This window comes from Eleutherodactylus coqui, chromosome 11 (genome assembly GCF_035609145.1).
Source record: "Eleutherodactylus coqui strain aEleCoq1 chromosome 11, aEleCoq1.hap1, whole genome shotgun sequence".
Lineage (NCBI taxonomy): Eukaryota > Metazoa > Chordata > Amphibia > Anura > Eleutherodactylidae > Eleutherodactylus > Eleutherodactylus coqui.
Window position 1 is genome coordinate 23,268,733 of NC_089847.1, and position 18,107 is coordinate 23,286,839.

General features: G+C 52.2%; 1 protein-coding gene across 1 annotated transcript; it reads right to left on the reverse strand.

The window, feature by feature from the left end:
- Nucleotides 1-974: 974 nt before the first annotated feature.
- ATXN1L (ataxin 1 like) lies at nt 975-14,655 on the reverse strand. Its single transcript, XM_066582522.1, has 2 exons — nt 14,484-14,655; nt 975-4,804 (listed from the first exon to the last, which is right to left on the reverse strand). Exon 2 carries the CDS (start codon nt 4,685-4,687, stop codon nt 2,612-2,614), a length of 2,076 nt encoding a protein of 691 aa, XP_066438619.1. The 5' UTR covers nt 4,688-4,804; nt 14,484-14,655; the 3' UTR covers nt 975-2,611.
- Nucleotides 14,656-18,107: the final 3,452 nt, after the last annotated feature.

Sequence of the window (18,107 nt, forward strand, 5' to 3'; positions counted from 1 at the left end):
TATACAACACATTATATGTTCCCGGAGTTCTGTCATTAAAATATACAACTTGTCCCAAAAAAAGAAAAAAAAAACAAGCCGTCGCCCTTGCAATGCAAAGAAGACATCTGCTTGGTTTTTAACCCTTTCCAATCCAATTTTGGATTCAGGGTGTCCTAAAAGACTCTTTTTTTTCTGTTATACAACGGTGCCATCTGCTGGTTAAAGCCAGTCCGTGTGCGCCAGAGAGGCTCCGACAGTGGAGTGGCTGGCAATAGATGGTAAGAATACCCTGTCGGACGTCTTCAGACATCGGAACTGTACAGGCTTCAATCAGAATGTAGGACGACGTCAGACAGTGGATTGGAAAATAGGCTGGTCACTAAGGCGTTAACCCTTTCCAATCCAATTTGTATCCTGGTTTTCTAGGCAGCTTACTCTTTTTCTGCTGTTATACATTGGCGCTATATGCTGGCTAAAGCCAGTACTGCATGACGTAACACATTAGATAGGCTCCGACAGCAGAGAGGCTGGCAATATACAGTAAGAGAACCCCGACGGACGTCTTCCAACATCAGAGCTGTACAGCCATAAAATTATAATGTCTTTAGACGTCAGACAGTGGATTGGAAAGGGTTAAATGTCACACATTGAGACAGATTAACGAATCCTGTAATATTTAGACCAGGCAGTCTAAATTTGCGCCAAATTTATGGCAGTAGTTCATGCTGGATGATAAATTCGGTGCAACTTTTAGACACTTTTGTCCAACTTTACAGCCCCTATTGATTGGCTTACTTTGTAGCCCTTCTCGAAAAAGCTCTATCATAACCCATCACATGACACAAAGCATATATGCCTGTATTTTGGCCCCAGAATTCTTTATCTTAGCAAACCTCTCCCCATAACAACCCTGTTAAAGTCATTCTCCCATGAACGGTGGATCATCAGTATGACTGATGGGAGGCCCGAAAAAGTAAGACACACCCAGAGAAAAAGAGCTATGTGTTTATATAGGCATATTGGTACATAGAATGCTTACATATGTTAAAATGTGTTTTAGCACGAAAATACAGTTGTTTTATTTTTTATATAACTCAAGTACAGAGAAGAGGGGGAAAAAAAGAAAGAAAAAACAAAAAAGAAAAAGAAAAAAAAAAAAAAGCTTCTCAGCTGGAATACAAATATACAGTACAAATTGATTTATTTAAAACAGTTACAAAAAAGCACAACAAAATATAGATTAATGCTCTGGTAAAGATCAGGTAGCATAATAGGATAGAAGCACCTGCCTAGGTCTAAGGCTTTGTAGGATGCATATTAGGTTATTGGTTAATTAGATGAAATGTGTGTTCTGGGTACCGAATGGGATGACCTACGTACCCCCCCCCCCTACTTATCCGAGGGAAGTGGTATGATCCATTCCACTTGTAGATGACGCATTGCACAGAAGTGGATCTGTCTAAAGCTGTATCTGATATTTAACACTGTGGTCTGAGGCAGGAAAAAACGCTTCTTCTCACATTACTGTTAACGTTTCGCTTCTTCGGGGAAAAAAAAACCAAAAAGGCATCTTAAAAACCGAGCAATGCGTTAAGCCCCGCCCCCTGCGCACCACGCCTGGTGCGCCGTATGCACCTGAGCGCTGACATTGCTTTTCAACAGTATTTGCTTTTGCTCCTATTCTAGCATATATAGGTTATTAAAAACATGGGTGTTCTTTAATTTATCCAGTGACTTATCTGGCCTTCTTAGAAGGAAATGTTGGGAGTATCATGTAGTGTCCAGTGATGTTCAGAATGGGATCAGGTGTCTTCTAAAGCGAGTTTGGCAGTGTGGAAAGTTGTCATTAAAAAAATAGCATACTACTACACGCCAAGTGTATTCCAGATCTGAGATCAATATATAGAATATAAGATAACATGTCTCTGCGGGTAAAGCTTTCGGTCAGAAGTCAAGGTGCGGGAGAGAGCCAGGGTCCATGCTACAACAGGACGTATTACCTTTTATTGCACTCTGGTTGTGTTTGGGTGACCGAGGAACCTTTGCTGTATCACGGCCTCGGGAATGTCAGTTACTACTACGGGTGGCCTCAACAATTCCTGCTGTCCAAGCTTTAGTAGAATGCACTGCATTCTGGTAATGCAGTGTACTGTCCTAGCATCTTCAAGTCCCCTTTGAAGAACCACAAGACTAAAAAAAAAAACCTACTCCTAAACCACCTGTCGTTTGTGCCAGTTTAGCAAGGTATGGGACATTTACAAGCGGCAGTCATAGCTGGAAGCTTCGATTCCCAGGAAGACGCTTACCAAAAATAACCGATTCTCCTCAAAATAATCACCCCGTTGCGATATCTAAAACATTTTTGCTGTGCCTTATCCTTAACACACCAGCAAGAATGCATGGAAATACACAATATATAGGTATAAAATATGGTACAATAGGGTTCCAAGGATTACCAAGAAAATAAAAGATCTCCGTTTTCTTACTAAAGAGCGGGCGGTGTCTGTGCGGTAGACCTTACCGCCCCCCTACGTCATACCTCCAAGCAGCAGGGACCCAGCCTCGACATCAATGATTATCCCTGTACTCTAACTGTGCAAATTTATTATTGTTTGCAGAGATTCATATCCTACTTCCCTGCATTGGACCGACCCTCGATGGACAGCTTCACCTCTTGCGGAATGAAAGAATGGCGCGAAGGCGAGGGTCGGGTTTCAGCACTCTGTCCACTATATCTTTGGACTACTGTGTTTGACCAGCTTGACGGAGCTGTGGGAAGGGGACATGCGGCCTGGGCCAGGGAAATCTGAGCCAAACCATCTTTTTGAAGCTGGTTTTGCCTATCGCCATCTCTTTCGGATACCGTTGGGCACTCCCTAGACTGTAACACTGCTTTCTCAATAGGATGCGGCAGAGCCTGATGGGTAGAAGCGCTGCCTGCAGGCGATGCACCGTTCTTGGATATACTCTGCAAACTTATAGATATACAAACATCTCCCACTTGAAGCCGGTGACAGGGAAGTGCAAAAAGTTGAGCAGTCTGTGATGGGCTGCACGAAGACCAGCCTTGTCCATACACAAAAAACGGATGTTCAGGAGGGACATCGAGACAGACTTTACTTTGTTGCTCTCCGACAACAAAATGAAGAGTCACAAATCCTGGCCACTGACTCTCCTGGATATCAACTACTGTGCTGGAATCGATTTTAAGGCCACCACTAACTTCCGCACTTCGCACAAAATCCTGGGTCTGTAGGTCTTCCACCCTCTTCAGTTCCCCAGTGGCAAGTTGGATGATGGCGCCCTTCATGAAGTGTGATGGTAGAGTAGTGGAATGAGGAGGTTGTGGAGGACCCGTGGCTGGAGAGTCTCTGCCTCGACTATGCACTTCTGGAGACCTGGTCTCTTGGGTTTTAGAGGCGTGCTGTGGAGCAACCGATGACAACCTTTCAGCAGAACTAAGTGTTGCTTGGGCTAACTCGCCATTCGAAACAAGTGTAGTTTTCTCTGCATATTTAAGAGCGTGCTGTACGCCGTATACACCTCGAAGATCTGCTCTTGGTGAACTTGTAAGATTTCTATGTCCTCCCTTTAAATCATGCTTAACATCATTGGAGAGATTTAAAGGACTCATCCGTTCTTTTCTCTGAACTGTTGGTGAACAGTATTCTTGTGAAACCATTCCTCCGACAACTCTCTGAACTTCTAGGTCCGTATCGGGAGTGCTCCTATGGGTCATCAGAGCAACCTCGGTCCTCTGTGTTGCATGGCCTGGGTACGTATCACAGTCCAACAGATTGTCATTTTGACCTCTTGCCATCTCTTCATCAGAGTTATGAATATACTGTTCTACGGCTTGGCTCCCTCTTCTGTTGGAGGCACATTCAGATCCTCTCTGGGACCCATTGGTAGAAGCCATCAAAGTTTCTTTGCCGCTGGGGGAAGCTGGATTATGCTCTGTATTAGGAGGACATGCCAGAATCATTTCGTGTACAGGATAACCTGCTGGCATTTGAGAAGAATGCTGATAAAATACGGGAACTCTTCCCTTGGTAACATCAACCGGTACCACGCCCATGAGAACAGACGGAGATTGTGCTGTGGTAACTTTACTGAAAGTTTGCGGAGATGGAGGCTGTGGTGGAGGGGTCACTCCCTCAGGCAAGATAGAGTTATATGGCACATAATGGGGTACATGAGAAGCGGCCAATGTGGCAGGAGGAGATATTACGGTGCGCTGAAGGAAGCCTGGAGGAACGGCATATGGAACAGCATAAGGTGATCCAAGAAACTGCACGGATGTGTGGGAGATGGGAGCATAATGGATGGGCGGATACGTAATTCCTGGGTGCTGGATCAATGGTGATGCTACGTTAAAGGATGGAGGGATGGACCCCATGTTCACCACAGGGTGGAGGCCTGGTGGGGAGAAGGTAGGTGGCACAGCGAGTTTGTACAGATTTCCATACTGATCAACTGTGACAGCTTCTGCCCCTTCTCCGGCCACTTCATACCTCACCCCATGTCCTTGTCCTGAAGCCACCAATACTCCTCTAGGCCAGTTTGAAGTCTCATTAGGTGAGCTTTCGTTGGTGGTGGAGTTATCCACCTTAGGTTGCTGCTCCTCTATGTTGATAGTGCTCTGAACCAGATCCCGTTTCTTTGGTGGAAGACATTCCTGGCTGCGTTCGTGTGCAGGCTTCATGTTGCTTCCTGCTTTTAATGGGGCCTCTATGACGTTCGGTTCGCTTCATGGGTGTCTGGCAGCAATGGTCTGTGATGACACCACGTGTAATCTGTCGGCATCTTGTTGGTCTAAGAGCTGCAGGAGAAAAGAAAGACGTTACTCTGAGGCAACTCGAAGACAACAGGAAGTAACAAAGTCTAATGGACACTAGTGATGGACTGTTAATGATGGCCACGTTAACGATGTCAAGCACCATGAGGAAAAACAGATTGGCATAATTCTCGGGCTGGGTAGGCCAAGACCCCCTACTTAAATTACTGTCTAAACCACGCTAGGCTGCTAATGTCCATCGATGCTGTTGGTGGATCCAACAGTTCTGGCAAGTGATGAAACCAACATTTAATAACTAAGAGGGGTTATTGTACAAGGAAATGACGAGTGGATAGGTCCAAACCAGAATTAATGTAGTGGTCAGTAGTTGAAACTAAGCTGCAGCAGCGATGGCCAAAAAACTAGACATATTAAGAACATTAATCAATTTCACGAGCCAACAGGGCTTTTGTAGGTGCGAAACAAATGAAAATTTTCTAGACACTAACCCATTAAAAGGACCAAGCACCGTAAATTTACGGCGCCTGGTTTGGGGCTGAAAGCCCAGCCGTATGTGAAATTACGGCAGGAATTAAAGCCTCCGGCTTCTGCAATCAATCAGGAGCAGGACGTTTTGTCAGCTGTTAGTCACAGAGATAACCCGCGGGAGGGGGGAGAAGTGGGTTTCAACCCTTTCTGCCTCCTCCTGCATATAGTACACATTGCTCAATGAGCGCTATGTACTAAAAAAGTGAAAGTGGAAATCTTTCTTTTACTACAGGAGCCAGCAGTCACGTGACCGCCGGGTGACCTCTGGCACAGCAGAGCTGCAGGGTCCTAAAAGACCCAGATGAGCTCTGCCAGTGAATAATGTCACTACAGGGGCTCCTATGGATGCCTCAGCTACAGTGGAAAATGTCAAATGAAAAAAAAAAATACATGTGAATGTCCCCCAGAGGTCTTACATGACGTCATGGGGGACATATAGTAAAAAAACATAATTACATACATCAGTTTAAAAATTAAAAAAAAAAAAAAACATTGCAAAAATAATTTTGGTAGCTAAATGGCAAAAAAAGTTGGGCAGCAAAACCACCACATGAGTAAATTCCCTAAAAAGTATCTGCTCCTTAAGGTACAAAACAGCCTGGTCCTTAAGGGGTTAAAGGGTAACTAAACTTCCAAAAAACATCTGTCACGGTGAGATGTCTCAGGTGCGGTTCGGAAACCGAGCCCCCCCCCCCCCCCCCCCCCACCGATTGCTAAAATGAAGGGACAGAAATCCTCCGTTGTTCACAGTCGAAGAGGTGGAGCGCTCAGCTAACGGTGTATGGCGTCAGACATGGACTTCTGCACCTTCACCTCTATGAGATCTGAACACCAAACCTCTACCGATCAAAACATATCACACGTACGAGAAGTGCTCAAACATTAGGTGCCAAGTTCTGGTTAGATTCTCCAGTACTTCGTTTATCATCTAAAAGAAACGTGTCTTCACACTGGCGATGAAATGGCACGATTTCCCAGCGCTGCGAGAGATCGCAAACTTATGAAGCCAATGGCTTCTAATGGCTCCCTTCACATGTGCAATGTTTTAACGCTTGTGATGCAGCATGAAAACAAAATCGCAGCATGTCCATTCTTTTTGCGATCTTGCCCATTGTACCCAATAGGGCCGACCCCGTTGAAAGCAATGGGAGATGATAGTGTTCCTCTGCCACTGCTGCGACAGCTGTCGCAGGGGATTCCTTCATCCCTGCGGGGAATTTCCTCCCTGATCACTGAACACTGTGACAGCTCTGTCACAGTGTTCAGTGACGAGGGGACTCCCCGCAGCAAGGATTTGTGTGGATTAAAATAATCTGATTGGCTGAGCGCTCAGCCAATCCGAGGCAGTGATTTCAGGAGGCGGGGATTTTTCAATCCCCGGCCAGAAGCAATGCTGAAGGAGAGTACCAGGGATCTGCAAGAAGACATGCCCGAGATTACAGCGCTTCTAACGTGATTATTTTTTTTTTCCTGCAGCTAGGGATTATTTTGGGGGTAGGGCTTATGTTTCAAGCCTTCCTACCAAACCTCCTGAAAATCCGTAACGTGGAGTCCCCTGATCAATGGACACTGTGACAGTGCTATCAGTGTTCAGTGATGAGGGGACTCCCCGCGGGGATGAAGGAATCCCCTGCAATCTACTCCCATTAATTTCAATGGTGGCGGAGCCACTGCCACCGGCCCTATTGAGAACAATAGGAGATCATCACAATCCCCTGCTGCAGCTGTCACAGGTGCAGCAGGAGATTCCTTCAGCAATCTTGTCCTATTGATTTCAATGGGGCTGGTGCTGCCGCCAGCCCCATTGACATCAATGGAGAAGATCGCTATCTCCTACCGCAGCTGTGACAGCCACAGCAGGAGGTTCCTTCAGCCCTGCTGGGAAGGAAGACTGTTTCCCTGCAAAAACACCTCACATCCAGGGCTTCAGAAGGATTTTGAGATCGATATCAGGGCATCAATCCCATGCCAATATCGCACTCGCCAGTGTGCAGGAGGCCGAAGACATTCGCTATGGAAATTTTTGTCAAGTTTTCCCGTCTCTTTTGCACTAGGATCTGTTCCCAAGCTGATGAAGAAAGACTTCGGGAAGAACAGATCTCCCAAATTCTGCAACAGCAGCCCTAACTAATCAAATTACGTCTAGTAATAGAAAGTAGGTGGTCGGGTCAACGAAGTTTGCAACACTTTACTAGAACTCTGGCAAAAAACACACAGCGTTTTACGAATGCACTTTTCGGTGTGGTTTTAATTGCAACCGAACTCCCCCGTGTGAATGGAGCCTAAACGTTCGGTCGTTGGCTCACAAGGCACGAAAATCATGTTCTGCAGGCATAAAGACCATCGATCATCAGTCGTTCTCATTCATTATGTGGAAGAATGAACGATTCTCGTTGAACGGATCTACAATGGATCTGCCCATCTAAACAGGCTGCATGAGCGCGAACGAGCTAGCGGTGACGTCACTGGTGTAAACGAGAATCGGCTCGTCTACAGGGAGCCTTATGGCTATATAGGAGTAGTAGAGCTGAGATAAACAAACACGGCTTCACCTACGGTACATCTAATACTTAGGTAAACAGGTTTGTAGAAAAGCAAAGAACATCGGTGCCGTCAGTAGCAAATTCCTTCAAAAACTGTCAGTCGATGCCCGCTTCCACCATATTTATAGATTATATAGCACACACATATTCCGTAATGCTGTACACAGATTGCCATCGCTTATTCTGGGCCCTGTACCCATAGGGGGCGCACCATCTACATTTGTCTTTTAGAAGGTTTTCGGAGTGCGGAAGGAAACCGGAATACCTGGAGGAAACCCATGCAAACACGGGGAGAACATACAAACTTCGTGCGGATGTTACCCGCAGTCAGATCTGAACCCGAAGCGCTGCAAGGCCACATTGCTCCCCACCGGGCCTCCGTGCTCAGTCGAACATTGGAGTGTTTAGGGGGGTAAGTAGCCGCTTTGTCAGTGGCTTATATCTCAGGGAACAAGAGGAATCGGGCAATGAAGTTTAACGTTTCCGAACTTTCTTTCCCCAAAATAATCTGTTGCGCTAAAGTCCAGCAGCCCCCGTGGACATTAGGAAGTCGTCTGAATCTGCCGTTATTGGCATTACATGGTACCTTTAAAAATTACAACTCATACCACCAAAAAAAAAAAACAAAAAAAAACAAGTCCTCATATGGCGAAATAGATGCAAAAATAACAGTTATGATTTTTTCAGAGTGAACAGGAAAAAAAAGAAAAGGGAAAAAACAAACAAACAGTCTCTAGCTCTGAAAGGGTTAATAATAGTCATTATTCTAGGGTCCTGAAATAAGAGCCGTGACCCAATGATCCAGAGGAAGGCAAAGAAAAACCCAACAGAACCGACCGTCCCAGAGAAAAAATATATTATACCTTCCTGACCCCAAATGTGATGATCGGCTCTCACCTGCTGCACATAAACTTGCCCCCAAGAGCTTACAATCAAGGTATATCGCCGTTTGGTGCTGTTTTTGGTGTGGATCGGCAGCAGATTTCACCCTTTCAATTGAAGTAGTGAAGTCTGCATCAAAATTCATGTCAAAATCCCCACCAATTCTGCTACATGTGAACGTACCCCTAAAGAATGACCTGAGGCGTCAGCTGACTGGCCCATTTACCAAACTCCAGTTGAACCTCCCCCCCCCCCCACCCCACCATCACCCCCATTATGCCAGGCCATGCACCTCTGCTCCTTGGAGCTTGCAGCAGTGGTGGCAAGGTGTATATTCGGGAAGAATTAATGCACCTTCACCGGGATTGGCTCCACTGCCCGGCCCCCTGGCAGAGCCGACTTCTGGCCGAGCAGAGGCAGCGTCCGGCCCCCTGGCAGAGCCGACTTCTGGCCGAGCAGAGGCAGGGTCCGGCCCCCTGGCAGAGCCGACTTCTGGCCGAGCAGAGGCAGGGTCCGGCCCCCTGGCAGAGCCGACTTCTGGCCGAGCAGAGGCAGGGCCCGGCCCCCTGGCAGAGCCGACTTCTGGCCGAGCAGAGGCAGCGCCCGGCCACCTGGCAGAGCCGACTTCTGGCCGAGCAGAGGCAGCGCCCGGCCACCTGGCAGAGCCGACTTCTGGCCGAGCAGAGGCAGCGCCCGGCCACCTGGCAGAGCCGACTTCTGGCCGAGCAGAGGCAGCGCCCGGCCACCTGGCAGAGCCGACTTCTGGCCGAGCAGAGGCAGCGCCCGGCCACCTGGCAGAGCCGACTTCTGGCCGAGCAGAGGCAGCGCCCGGCCACCTGGCAGAGCCGACTTCTGGCCGAGCAGAGGCAGCGCCCGGCCACCTGGCAGAGCCGACTTCTGGCCGAGCAGAGGCAGCGCCCGGCCACCTGGCAGAGCCGACTTCTGGCCGAGCAGAGGCAGCGCCCGGCCACCTGGCAGAGCCGACTTCTGGCCGAGCAGAGGCAGCGCCCGGCCACCTGGCAGAGCCGACTTCTGGCCGAGCAGAGGCAGCGCCCGGCCACCTGGCAGAGCCGACTTCTGGCCGAGCGGAGGCAGCGCCCGGCCACCTGGCAGAGCCGACTTCTGGCCGAGCGGAGGCAGCGCCCGGCCACCTGGCAGAGCCGACTTCTGGCCGAGCGGAGGCAGCGCCCGGCCACCTGGCAGAGCCGGCTTCTGGCCGAGCGGAGGCAGCGCCCGGCCACCTGGCAGAGCCGACTTCTGGCCGAGCGGAGGCAGCGCCCGGCCACCTGGCAGAGCCGACTTCTGGCCGAGCGGAGGCAGCGCCCGGTCACCTGGCAGAGCCGACTTCTGGCCGAGCGGAGGCAGCGCCCGGTCACCTGGCAGAGCCGACTTCTGGCCGAGCGGAGGCAGCGCCCGGCCCCCTGGCAGAGCCGACTTCTGGCCGAGCGGAGGCAGCGCCCGGTCACCTGGCAGAGCCGACTTCTGGCCGAGCGGAGGCAGCGCCCGGCCACCTGGCAGAGCCGACTTCTGGCCGAGCGGAGCCAGCGCCCGGTCACCTGGCAGAGCCGACTTCTGGCCGAGCGGAGCCAGCGCCCGGTCACCTGGCAGAGCCGACTTCTGGCCGAGCGGAGCCAGCGCCCGGCCCCCTGGCAGAGCCGACTTCTGGCCGAGCGGAGGCAGCGCCCGGTCACCTGGCAGAGCCGACTTCTGGCCGAGCGGAGGCAGCGCCCGGTCACCTGGCAGAGCCGACTTCTGGCCGAGCGGAGGCAGCGCCCGGTCACCTGGCAGAGCCGACTTCTGGCCGAGCGGAGGCAGCGCCGGCCCCCTGGCAGAGCCGACTTCTGGCCGAGCGGAGCCAGCGCCCGGCCCCCTGGCAGAGCCGACTTCTGGCCGAGCGGAGCAGCGTCCGGCCCCCTGGCAGAGCCGACTTCTGGCCGAGCGGAGGCAGCGCCCGGTCACCTGGCAGAGCCGACTTCTGGCCGAGCGGAGCAGCGTCCGGCCCCCTGGCAGAGCCGACTTCTGGCCGAGCGGAGCAGCGTCCGGCCCCCTGGCAGAGCCGACTTCTGGCCGAGCGGAGCCAGCGCCCGGCCCCCTGGCAGAGCCGACTTCTGGCCGAGCGGAGCAGCGTCCGGCCCCCTGGCAGAGCCGACTTCTGGCCGAGCGGAGGCAGCGCCCGGTCACCTGGCAGAGCCGACTTCTGGCCGAGCGGAGCAGCGTCCGGCCCCCTGGCAGAGCCGACTTCTGGCCGAGCGGAGCAGCGTCCGGCCCCCTGGCAGAGCCGACTTCTGGCCGAGCGGAGCAGCGTCCGGCCACCTGGCAGAGCCGACTTCTGGCCGAGCGGAGCAGCGTCCGGCCACCTGGCAGAGCCGACTTCTGGCCGAGCGGAGCAGCGTCCGGCCACCTGGCAGAGCCGACTTCTGGCCGAGCGGAGCAGCGTCCGGCCACCTGGCAGAGCCGACTTCTGGCCGAGCGGAGCAGCGTCCGGCCACCTGGCAGAGCCGACTTCTGGCCGAGCGGAGCAGCGTCCGGCCACCTGGCAGAGCCGACTTCTGGCCGAGCGGAGCAGCGTCCGGCCACCTGGCAGAGCCGACTTCTGGCCGAGCGGAGCAGCGTCCGGCCACCTGGCAGAGCCGACTTCTGGCCGAGCGGAGCAGCGTCCGGCCACCTGGCAGAGCCGACTTCTGGCCGAGCGGAGCAGCGTCCGGCCACCTGGCAGAGCCGACTTCTGGCCGAGCGGAGCAGCGTCCGGCCACCTGGCAGAGCCGACTTCTGGCCGAGCGGAGCAGCGTCCGGCCACCTGGCAGAGCCGACTTCTGGCCGAGCGGAGCAGCGTCCGGCCACCTGGCAGAGCCGACTTCTGGCCGAGCGGAGCAGCGTCCGGCCACCTGGCAGAGCCGACTTCTGGCCGAGCGGAGCAGCGTCCGGCCACCTGGCAGAGCCGACTTCTGGCCGAGCGGAGCAGCGTCCGGCCACCTGGCAGAGCCGACTTCTGGCCGAGCGGAGCAGCGTCCGGCCACCTGGCAGAGCCGACTTCTGGCCGAGCGGAGCAGCGTCCGGCCACCTGGCAGAGCCGACTTCTGGCCGAGCGGAGCAGCGTCCGGCCACCTGGCAGAGCCGACTTCTGGCCGAGCGGAGCAGCGTCCGGCCACCTGGCAGAGCCGACTTCTGGCCGAGCGGAGCAGCGTCCGGCCACCTGGCAGAGCCGACTTCTGGCCGAGCGGAGCAGCGTCCGGCCACCTGGCAGAGCCGACTTCTGACCGAGCGGAGCAGCGTCCGGCCACCTGGCAGAGCCGACTTCTGACCGAGCGGAGCAGCGTCCGGCCACTTGGCAGAGCCGACTTCTGACCGAGCGGAGCAGCGTCCGGCCACCTGGCAGAGCCGACTTCTGACCGAGCGGAGCAGCGTCCGGCCACCTGGCAGAGCCGACTTCTGACCGAGCGGAGCAGCGTCCGGCCACCTGGCAGAGCCGACTTCTGACCGAGCGGAGCAGCGTCCGGCCACCTGGCAGAGCCGACTTCTGGCCGAGCGGACAGCGTCCTAGCGCTCCTGGGGATTCTGTAGGCTCCATGTAGTGTATGGTGCGGTGAAAGATAAATTGAGTTTTGCAGTTCTGTCTAAATACAGAAATCATATGGCTCCTAAACGGCGAATTAATTTGATTAATCACCAGGCTCTACCCTACAGATGACCGAAAAAAGGGAGATCATTTGTCTGCTGCAGGCATCTGTTCTAGGGATATTAGGGGTACGCAGGTGGTGCAAAACATGCACATATCAATATCATGTAAACTGTTGCATCAAGCCCTGAGGCACTAAAAACTGTAAGGGGGCTCCAAGAGGTTATATACTATGTTCTCCATCGACAACATAAACAGCCATTTACTCACCTCTCCCCGCTGTGTCCAGAGCCGCCGTGCCTATAGGCTGCAGCAGCCTGTTTATGGGACATCATAGGCTGCTGCAGCTTGACCAGTGATCTGTTATTGGCTGCAGCAGTCTGTGTCATCCAGTATGCAAACACCGGGCACGGAGGACCGAGCAGTGGTGCAGGAGATGCAGGGAGCCAGGAGAGGCGGGTTGGACGTAGTTGTTCACAAAAAAACAAAAGTCTAGGACAACCCCTTTAAGAATCCCACCGCTCCCAAATCCTGATGTGTGAAGGGTAACTTTCTGAAAAGTTTAGCCGCTTTTCCTCCAGAACTTTTTGGATGGACTCAGCAAAAACTTTGGCGCTGTTCTCAGACCTCCAGTAAACTGCAAGCTGGATGTCACCATGAAGGACATAATTGTGTTCTCACGGGCGTTTGGTAATACTCCATCACTTCTCAGGAGTCAAAGCGCTAATGCTTTTTGCTGAGTCCAGAGAAGCCGAGGGAAAGGCGGATCTCCCGGTAACCAGCGGCGTTCTGGGATAAACCGCTTAGCGTGGTTGTGCAGATATGTAGCGCTCGCACAAGCGGTCCAGATGAGCAGATATCACGTATCGGGCACTTATCTATGCCTTTTGGAATACGACACTAGATTGCTCCACCCTGTTCCTCTCCCTCCGGCCCTTACCTGTCAAATTTGTCAAACTCACATGACAACGGTTGCTATGGCCACAGATCTGCATCTTCGCATTCTGCTGAAATTAGAGCAACAAACTCTACAAATACGGTAAAACAGGAGGATCCACATGAGCGCCCGCAGCAACTACTGCTGAGACCCCCTACAATCCTGAGATGGGGGTTCCGCTTCCTCCGTCCTTGCTGTAGCCCCCGCAGCGAGGAGGAGACTGAATGGCGCAGCGGTCATGCTTGTGTAGTGGCGCTCCAGGGGTCTGCCATAGATCGCCAAGTACAAAGCGCTCAGCTATTTACATCAGCCCTATTGAAGCACATGGAGCAGTTGCACTGCATTCAGTGATGTCACTGCGGGTGGAAGAAGCCGCTCGGAAGGGAAGAGCAATGGGAAAACCGGACCCCCCGCTCTCAGGATCATGGGGGTCCCAGCGGTCGGCTCCCACGATCTATCGGTTTTCACCCATCCAGTGGTTGGTTGAAAACTTGAACACCCCTTAAGGGCGTGCTCACACATAGTGGGTTTTGGTGCAGATTTTGGCGCGGTTCTCAGCACGGATCTGCGGCAGATTTCACCCTTTTTGATCGAAGGGGTGAATTCCGCAAGGGATCCACATCAAAGCCCGGGATGAATCCCCACTAATGGCGCAGATTCTGGGGCGGATGCTCCGTTAGGAGTGAACCGGGTGGGGGAGGGGGTCATCTGCTCTTCCCGACTACCACAAAGCTGCGCCATGGTACGCATCATGACACTACGGGCTGGCGCAATCTAACGTCGTCCATAGTAATCGCTGGCGAGCGCATCGGTTACGCCATATCTCCGTAATGCGTAGGGGGAGCAGCAGAAAAAAAAATGACAGAAACGCAGATTTTCGGATTTCCACGAAAAAAAATATATATACACGGCGCATTTTCCTCCCTGAAATATCGCGGTCGTACCCCATACTCAGCGGATTTTAGGGTCGGCGCAAAGCCCTGCACCGATTTCCCGGTCTGCCAGCTGCATAGGCATCGAACAGCCACCTTAAACGTCCCACTGCTGGGCATCCTGGAACTTGTAGTTCCATCTCAGTACAGAAGCCACAAGTTATATAACGCAGGCCTGGAGCCCAGACCTAGGTGAGAGAGGGCTGCAGGTAAGGGATGAGGCCAGAGGGGGCGTCACACACACCGCAGGGCTATGGCAGCTCACCGGCACATCTTCTCATGATGCTGTCGCTCCGCGGTCGGTGGATACCGGGCAGCTACATCCCGCTTTCCCTTTCCGGCTCCCGGCCTTTCTCTGGGTTCCCCGGACTTATCTCTATCCGGCCCCGGCGCCTCCTTGCGGCCTGGCCCAGGCACAGCAGCCGTCGCGTCACCGTGACGATTCCTTAGCAACGGACGTCTAAAAATTGCGTGTGCAGAACGTCACGCATAGCAACCACCACCACGTGACCCACGTACGATGTCGTCATCAAAGCGGGCCGGAAAAAGCCGCGGTTGTTATGGAGACGAGATTAAAAAATACCAGCTGTAGTAGTTGTTTCCGTCACAGGGGGGCGTTAGTGTACACTGAAGGATATTACATAATGTTGTATCTTACACATCATATCTCACATTTGTTGTTTGAGGTCTCCTGAAAATTCTGGCCTAGTGTAGAAATATGGAGGCAGGAAAGGGAGACTTGTGGGAGCCGGAGAAATGATTCCCCCATGTTGCCCTAGGCATCTGCTTATGGCTGCCTGGTGGCAAATATGGATCAGCTGCCATTGCTTTGTGCTGTCTGACTTGTGCTGCAGTGTAAAGCATGGCGTAGGGACAGATGTTCTAGCGGACAGCAGATTCCTGAGGGCTCATTCCCACAAAGGAATTTGCACAGCTAATGTACATACACAAAAAAACCCGCAACTATCAGAACTAATGGAGAACTATCAGAACTTTGCCGGACGGCAAAGGGAGACGATGGGATTTCCCCGCACTGGGGGAAGAGAGAGAGATAGAGCAATGAAGGGAGGCCCTGGGGGAACCCCCTTCTTCTCTGTGGGGCTTCCCTTCACTGTAGAGAGAGAGAGGGATGAAGGGAATCCCCGAGAGAACCCCTACTTCTCTGCTAGGCTTCCCTTCACTGCAGAGGGAGAGAGATGAAGGGAATCCCCAGGGGAACCCCCTTAATCACTGGCTCCCTTTAGCTCAGTGGGGCTGGAGGGTTTCCCCAGCAATGGGGAGAGAGGGGTTCCCCTGCAGGGGAAGATGGAGGGATACCCCCGCTGCTGGGAGAGGGTGATTCCCTCACGGGGCTTTCCTTCATCTCTCTTCTCCTGGAGCAGCAGCACTTTTTTTCTGCAACACGCAGCTCCTAATCGTGTAAATGGGCAATTTCACCGCCAATTAAGCTCGGGACTTGATAGCGGAAAATCGTCAAATCACAAGATTTTTAGCGCAGTTATCCGCAATGTTTTTGCATGGCTAACTTCCGCGTGATTTTGACACCTGTGTGAATAAGCCCTCAGGGTAAGTACACACGGGGCAGATTTGCTGCAGCATTTACAGTAGCAGCAAAGTGCATAAGATATTCAAAATCTCGTCCACAAGCCGCAGAAAAAAATCTGCGGAAATTGACGTGCGGTGTGGAATCTAAATCCGCAGCATGCCCATTTTAGCATCAGATTCTCGGTGCGAATACCACCTGTTCAAATGAAGGGATGAATTCTGCGCCCAAAACAGGAGATTCCGCACAAATTCGTGTGACATAGACCTAGGGCTCCACACAGGCATCTTTGCGTGCATACTTGTGCGCACAAAATTTGCTAGTGCAATACTCAGAGAATAGAACGCATTGAGCTCAATGGGTTACTTCTCATTTCTATTTTATGCACACATTGCGTGCGCAAAAAAAATGAAGCGTGTTCTATTCTTGTGTACATTTGCATATCAAGGTCCATGAAGAAGTCTATTACGTGCGCAATGCGCAATAGGATGTGCGAGATTTTGGTGAGAAAAAGAACACATCTGGAACTCATTAGGCTAAATATTAGAGATGAGCGAGCATACTCGCTAAGGACAATTGCTCGATCGAGCATTGCCCCTAGCGAGTACCTGCCCTCTCAAGAGCAAAGATTCGGCTGCCGGCGGCGAGCGGGGAGTGGCAGGGGAGAGCGGGGAAGAATGGAGGGGAGATCTCTCTCTCCTTCTCTTCCCCCGCTCCCCCCTGCTCATGGCTGCAACTCACCTGTCACCCGCGCCGGCACCCATACGTTTTCTTCCGAGCGGGGAGATACTCGCTAAGGACAATGCTCGCTTGAGTAATAGTCCTTAGCGAGTATGCTCGCTCATCTCTACTAAATATCCATTTAAATCCAGGCATGATACTGTACCGTGCGCAAAAACCCTTCCCTGCAAGCGCAAAAAGTGCAGTAAAATACACCAATACACGCGCAAAGAAAAATCATTCATTCTGCAAAAATGCTGTGCTTAAGCAGTTGCGCATACATCCGTGTGAAGAAGCCCTAACCGGCCCCTTCACACTCGTGAGCGCGATATCATCGTGATGTTCTCGTGGCAATGACGCATATGCCCTCATGCGATGCCTAAGCGTCAGCAATGCTTTTTCCTGGAAAATAATATCACATCGCCGCAGCTTGCGAGAGTTCGTGCATTGTAATGCAATAAATTGGAGACTCCATAGGCAATTACGGGCGAGAAAGGAAAAAAATGCAAAACTCAGAATGATAGGGCAGGCAGCAAATTCCAAATCTCGTAATATTGCAGGACAGAAAATATCGCAAATGGGGATAAAGCCATTGAAAAGCAGGGGTTTCATAATTCTGCGTTTTCCTGTACTCTCGCATTGCTGAAAAATTACGAGATTTTCTGCCAGTCTGAAAGCAACATAAGGATTCTTTCCCAGGAGCGTATACCGGCTGCCCTTTTCATGGCCGGCTGATATACGCTACGATCTGAGGTGTAAAAACACGTGAACGGGTGCACAAAACTAACGTTTGTGCGCTTGTTTAGATGGCGTGGGCCCCAGCGCATAAGTGCCGGGGCCGCAATGCCGTTGCCGCTTCCTTCCCCCTCGTGGGCTCACCTCCACTCTCCCCCCCTCTGGCTGTTTGCAATGGGCAGTCACGTTGCTAAACTCCCTCCCTTCTCCAGCTGTTGTCATTGGCTCCCATAGAAGCCCATGCAGCGGCCGACATATTCCGGCCCAAAACATCTTTTGGACCCGACGTACAAGCGCCCAGCGCTATATTGGCCGTCCAGGTGCTTTTACGTCGCGGGAATACAGCCATGTGATCTGATTAATTGGAATCTAATGTATCGGATCATAGCGTATATCGGCCGACCATGAAACGGTTGGCCAATATACACTCGTGTGAAAGAGCCCTGAGGGTGCGTAAAAAAACCACAGTGAGGGCGCCCACCCACTGGCGTTTGCGATTTCCGTGCGTGAAAAACGCTGCGTTTTTCCCGCGTTTTTTGCCGCGTTTTCGCGGCTTTTCCATTAATTTCCATTGACTTTCATGGGTGCATTAGGAGAAAAATAAGGACACATATGCAACTGACAGTTCCTATGTTAAAAAACGCAACGCAACGCAAAACGCCAGTGGACAGGAGTACATTCAATTCTAATTGCTCTGCAGAAAAAACGCAAAACGCAAAGAAAAAAAAATCGCCAGTGGGTGGGCGCCCTGAATATGCATTAGCATCTGTGTTCATTGCATTTTTGACATGCACCCTATTTTCAGTGGCTAGTGACAAAATTGACACCGCTTGAGGGTAGTTTCACACGGGCAAGAAAACGCTGTGATATCACAGAGAACACGGCTGCATG